This window comes from Daphnia carinata, chromosome 6, assembly GCF_022539665.2.
Source record: "Daphnia carinata strain CSIRO-1 chromosome 6, CSIRO_AGI_Dcar_HiC_V3, whole genome shotgun sequence".
Lineage (NCBI taxonomy): Eukaryota > Metazoa > Arthropoda > Branchiopoda > Diplostraca > Daphniidae > Daphnia > Daphnia carinata.
This window is the reverse complement of record NC_081336.1, coordinates 10,529,788-10,535,393: the sequence shown is the minus strand read 5'-3', so window position 1 is coordinate 10,535,393 and position 5,606 is coordinate 10,529,788. Positions and strand designations below refer to the sequence as shown.

The following is a 5,606-nucleotide window of genomic DNA, read 5'->3' as shown; positions in this document are numbered from 1 at the left end:
AGAACGCGCGAAACTAACCGAACTTCTCCGGCGAAGAGAAAAAGCCCTGCAAGTGATTGTCGAAAACGAAAATATCGATTTTGAGAAGAAGATGGCAGAAGTGGCTTTCGCCAAAGAAATGTTTCCGGAGCCAAAGGCAGAAAAAAAGGGGAAGAAATTCTTCAAAAGACTCAAAACGATGTTTGGACATCGTTCTTCTAACGACCAAATGAAAGCAGAGGAAAGAAGGTCTAACAATGAATATGTTTTGATGCTTAGATAATTCTGTGTGCTTTGGCTTTGTTTAAATTCGTAACGTTTGAAGGAAGGGGCAAAATTGAGTGAAGAGAGACGACAATGGCATAATTGGTTAAGAAATAACTATGCTGTTAAAGCGGAAAATTTTTTAATCGTTATGGCCATTGTCACCTCTCTCCCTCCCCCAATTTCATTCATTCATTCTCCCAATACCTTAATTTAAATGGGACGTGATTTGAACAAAGTCCACAGATTTTCTAAGCATGCTTACATTTTCATAGTTATACCTCTCCAGCTTCTCTTTTCTTTCGATTTCTTTCACGAATTCTATGCTTGGTTACTACAGATTGCTTGTACTGTCGGCAATAATTTGGATCTTAAAAATAAAGATGTTAAAAAAAAAATGCTCCAACGAATTCTAGTGTTTTAATACTTAGACAAGAGCTTCGATGGTCCTACCACGAAGGGCTACCAGTTAAAACAATGTGGCTTATGAAACACGATTTCAATTAGTTTTTTGGGAATAGCCTAAACAAAGAAAAATAATTGAATTATTTTTACAACTTCTCATTGCATTGACCTGGTGATCGTACCGTCATTCACGCTTCCTTCTTGCGCAAGAAAAAAAAAATTTAAGCGGCTTCCGATTTTTATACATTCACGCGTGATTGCATTGGTTTAGAGTATTCTACCTGTGACTATACTAGATCAGTCAATAGGTACGTACAAGTTTTTAAAAATTGCAGAGGAAAACAACTCAATCGCACTAATAATTTTACAGTTAGTCATCGAATTCTCAGTTCCCCATATTTAATTTCACGAAATTCCGTTATCGTTACCAATCTCTATGTTTATACTTTGCTTGTTCTTCCTACTTCAAAGGCTTCTTCCTTTTTCCCACTTGAAAAGCCCTCGGAAAAGAAAATGGGAACAAGAAAAGTGATTTGGAACGATGGAACACGTCACGCCATAACGGTTGATGGCGTTATCATTGCAAAAAGGGGAAAAAAATGTCTACTTCAAACTGGAAATTTATCAATTTTTGTATCCTTATTCCGCTAGTAGATCAAAAGACTCGCGTGCGTCCTTCATTCAACGGTCAGAACGGTTCGCTTCTTTAAGTAACATTTTTTAGTCAATGACTAGCATAAAGCGTGTGGGTGGACGCTCTGACGAGCACGACCATCTTTCGGTCGAATCGATAATATTTGAATGTGATCACCACAGCTGTTAAAAGCCTATTCATCCATTCCCGTACCATTCGCCACAACACCACATAAAATGTAATGCATTTTTAAAATTCAATTTGGCTTAAGCTCAATTAAATTTAAACAAGATTTTGTCGCATGAATCGATTTTTCTCTTGTTCTGCTCGAATATCAAAAATTGGCTGAAAAAACGAAGCCAAAACGCTTTCCTGAAAATTATCGATTGGATTAAAAGCAGATCGTGCGACAGAGTATGGATTAGCCGGATATGATTTTCATAAAAGAGTTAAAGCCAGCCGGAAGAGACACGGAAAATATCGGGTATTGTTACAGATGTGGCAAGTGGTAGGGTGCTAGATGAGATTCTCAAGTTTCTAAATTCAATTATCTAGTCTACACGATGGGCCTAATCTGTTCAGCCAGAGAACCCGGCATATGTTTCAGTGCGCATGCGGCGAATAATGGCACAGTCTCGCGGTAATGGGATCGACACTGATTTGCACGTGACGGACTCGGCTGGAGATTCGGGCTGAGAAATAGTTAATCGTGGAAACTCACCGACATCCACGATATCCACGAATAAGTAAACGATGTTGTCCTCGTAGATATGGCATCCACTGTCGTGTCATCCCCGTCGGATTTGCCGTCACCTTTCTTGCACTTTGGTAACATGAAGCACATGGTTGCTAAACCCTATAGAAGGAAAGAAATAATGCATCTTATTATTTACTTGTTAATAGTCATTTATTTATGGTCAAAACTTACCACTGTAATTTGAACAGAGAACACGACGGCAGCCGTCATTTGGAAACCAATGTGGTCCACTAAAATGCCAGTCCCAGCGCGTGAAACAAAACGCCCAGCAGAGACGACCAAATACCAGCAACAAGCCCGTGAGTATTGGGATTATCCGGATAACCAGCATGTCTATTATCAAAATGCAAAAAAGAAATGAATACTGGCACAGCAAATTGAATTTTTTAAATGTGGCTTACACAGCTTCTCTCATGGCATCAACGACCCCCGAAACTTGTTGCCCTGCAAACGCAACTCCACTTAGTGCCAATGCGATACCGACAACAGCTAGATTTCTAAAATAAAATCAAATAATGATACTAGTTAAACGGTTTGAATTTGAGAATTGAAATCAAAAGTACCGATCAAAAGAAATGAATGAATTTAGTCTATTGCAAATTTGCTACGACATCTTTCGCGGGTGGCATAATAAAAAGAAAAAAAAAAGGAAAGAAAAATAAAATAAATGTAAGTAAAATTTGTTGCCAATGAAAAAAAATTTTTAAATGGGATGGGAAGAAAAAAATCTAGATATTGAAATAAACCACAAAAAAAAACAGAAAGACTAAGAACTTAATCTAATTAATTCAATGTGCGTTGGTTCGTACGATGTTTCGTCGACTGGATCATTCGCAACAACGTGACTTTTCTAATAACTTATACATCTACTTACTAATGCCATCAACTTTCGTTTTTCAAAATACGGAATTACATGACATCACGTATTTTACCGCCTGCTCCCTCCGAGACTCTTACGGCGCTATACACCATTTTTATTAAAATCTTTTGGTTATGGGGAACTTACTGAACAATGAGTCGTGTAATTTATTGTTTCCAATCTATTTTACAAAAGCCAAGCCACTACCTGTATGCACCATCATTGACGAGAGCGGTAGGTTGTCAGGGTAGGCTGAATCTTTCCATAAGTTTACCCTGTTCCGTGAGATTTTTTCTAACTTTTGTCCTCATATAATAGATGGGGCAATCTCGGCTAAATGTGGCAAACGATTAGTATTAAGTATGTAACATGATTAGGATATCACTCAAACTATTTACTTGCAACAAAGAATCTCTTCGTTGAGACTTCCCTGGCACCGTTGACATTCTGTCCATAAACGATTAAACTTCTCTTCGAGAGCATAAAGTTGGCCAATTTCCCTCTGGTAGAACTCCGATTCTTTCGGCTTGCAAAATCTGTTTAAATTGGAACAGCAATTTTAACAAACATCGCCGAGATAGGCAGAAATTAGACTTACTTGCATACAGCACTATCGTCTGGAAGGACGGTTTTGCATCCAACACAGGTGGATTTGCGTGTGGTAAAGCTAGCCAATCCACCAATTTTTGAAGTAACAAATGAAGGCGTCCGGGTATGGTAACCATCTACAATACGGAATACAAACCGTTCAATTATGTCAAGCAAATAAAGGCGATAAGTCCGTGTTTACGTAGCAACAATGATTCCGCTTTAGATCCAAGTATGGGTTCCAAAATCCGAACAAGGGGTTTTGAAAGCTGATTTTCCAAATGGTATGGGGCATCAATAGGTACGCTGTATTCCATTACAAAAATAGGGTTTTCCGTCTAAAGAAGACGTATGAAAACTTAATAGTTCATGAGAAATTTGAAATCCAAAGACGAACCTTGAGGTAAGCTGGTGTACTTTTAGCGGCTGCGATAATGACATACGGAACTCGATCCCCTAATTTTGGGGTTGTACCAGCATCTCGCTTACGCATCTTGTGAGCTAGTTCCACATGTGCCTGTTTACTGGCGTAGTCTTTATCTGTTTTAGTCAGCTCCTTTTTAATAAAAGAAAGCAAACGGATAAAATCACAGTATTCCAAAACATAGTTACGCTCTACCTTGGTAATCATCAGAAGTGAGATATCGACTTTGTTGCGCAGCAAGTCGAAAATAGATTGTTTGGCGTATTCTAGTGCTCCATCCGGATCTCTAAGAGAAAATATCAAAACCTCAAACTTTGAATACTAAAACTGATGACTTTTTGTTTACCGATCAATCAAACTTTTCTGCAGACCAGCTATTGATAAGATTGGCAACGAGTTGACAATTATCACGACGAACAGTTTCTAAACCCTTACAATCCATTTTGTCAAACTTTTCAGGTTTGGTCCAATACAATCCTGGATACCTGTGAAGACAGAAACAGACAGTGCAACTGGTATCTCATCTAACAAGTCTTTATAAATCAGAACCGTAATTACCTCTTTTCGTTGATCAATAAATAGGGGTAATAGACTTTTTCGAATTCCAAATTAATGGGTTTGACAAATTTTGCCGACACAAATGCGGCAGCTTCTCGGCCTAATTCCATGGCTTCGGCCACCGTGGGTACACCGAATTTCACCATTACGGAATCTGTGTTACCATAGATTACCTGACGTGACACTAATTGAGAAAATCCTCGAGTCGCCCCGCGGTCGCGACAAGAGTATTGCACCCAGCTTGAAGATTTGACCGATGATGGCTCGTGACAGTTCCTTGATATATGACAGATTTTAAAACCGAATTGTAGGAGAATTTACACGCCCCGCGGTGAATTTGAATCGAAAATTCACGAGTGCGTGCGACAATTACAACTTCTGGCTTTTGAACCATGGCGGGGATGCACCAGAAACACCTTGTTCTAACAATATGTTCATAAACGGTACCAAGTACGCCGCCTATATGAAAAAATGTGAAATTTTAGATGACTTAATCAACGAATGTCACGAAGGGTTTCTTGAGTATCTTAAATGCAATTGGACCTTTTCGTAGTCGCAATCACAGACGTGCCCACTCAAAATTACTTTTACCTCAACTTACCCAGTTCATATCGACCCATTCGAATCAAGTTAGTACGAAGGCATCAAGGTTTCAAAATTACACAGCGTTCATTAATTGGATTACCGTTTTGCCGGAGCCCGTGACAGCACAAGTAATCAAATCTCTTTTGGCAAGAATATCTGCAACTGAAGCTTTCTGTATAGGTGTTGATTTTATGTAGCCAGCAATCTTAATGTTTTGAAGTAGTAGTAGGCGCAGGCCGGCTTCTTCGAATGATGTTATTTATCGAGGTACATCTTTTTCTGTAACCTAAAGCAAATCCAAATAGATATTTTCAAAACATAAACTACTGTTTCGAAAAATGGTTTACCTGGAGGACGACTTTATCAAAATTGTTAAAGTGTTCCCCACAGACGATCCCCTTAAACAGTTCCTTTTCATCGCATGTCACAGCTTCTGGAATGTATTGTTCACGCAGCTTTCCGTCGATTCATCAATAGATTCGGGCAGCATTTCGAGGTGTGGCCGGACTCGGCTGGAGATTCGGGCTGAGAAATAGTTAATCATGGAAACTCA

At 39.0% G+C, this 5,606-nt stretch overlaps 1 protein-coding gene across 1 annotated transcript; it reads right to left on the bottom strand.

The window, feature by feature from the left end:
• Positions 1-4,230: 4,230 nt before the first annotated feature.
• LOC130685798 (uncharacterized) lies at positions 4,231-5,335 on the bottom strand. The gene is made up of 2 exons (XM_059495741.1): positions 4,469-5,335; positions 4,231-4,395 (listed from the first exon to the last, which is right to left on the bottom strand). The coding sequence occupies exons 1-2, from the start codon at positions 4,612-4,614 to the stop codon at positions 4,260-4,262; spliced, it is 282 nt and encodes a 93-aa protein (XP_059351724.1). The 5' UTR covers positions 4,615-5,335; the 3' UTR covers positions 4,231-4,259.
• Positions 5,336-5,606: the final 271 nt, after the last annotated feature.

Excerpts from the sequence above, each read along its gene's own strand:
- LOC130685798 (XM_059495741.1), bottom strand. The coding sequence starts at position 4,614 with ATGGTGAAATTCGGTGTACCCACGGTGGCCGAAGCCATGGAATTAGGC. Across the intron at positions 4,396-4,468 it reads TTATTGATCAACGAAAAGAG|GTATCCAGGATTGTATTGGA; the intron begins GTAATTACGGTT and ends CTGTCTTCACAG.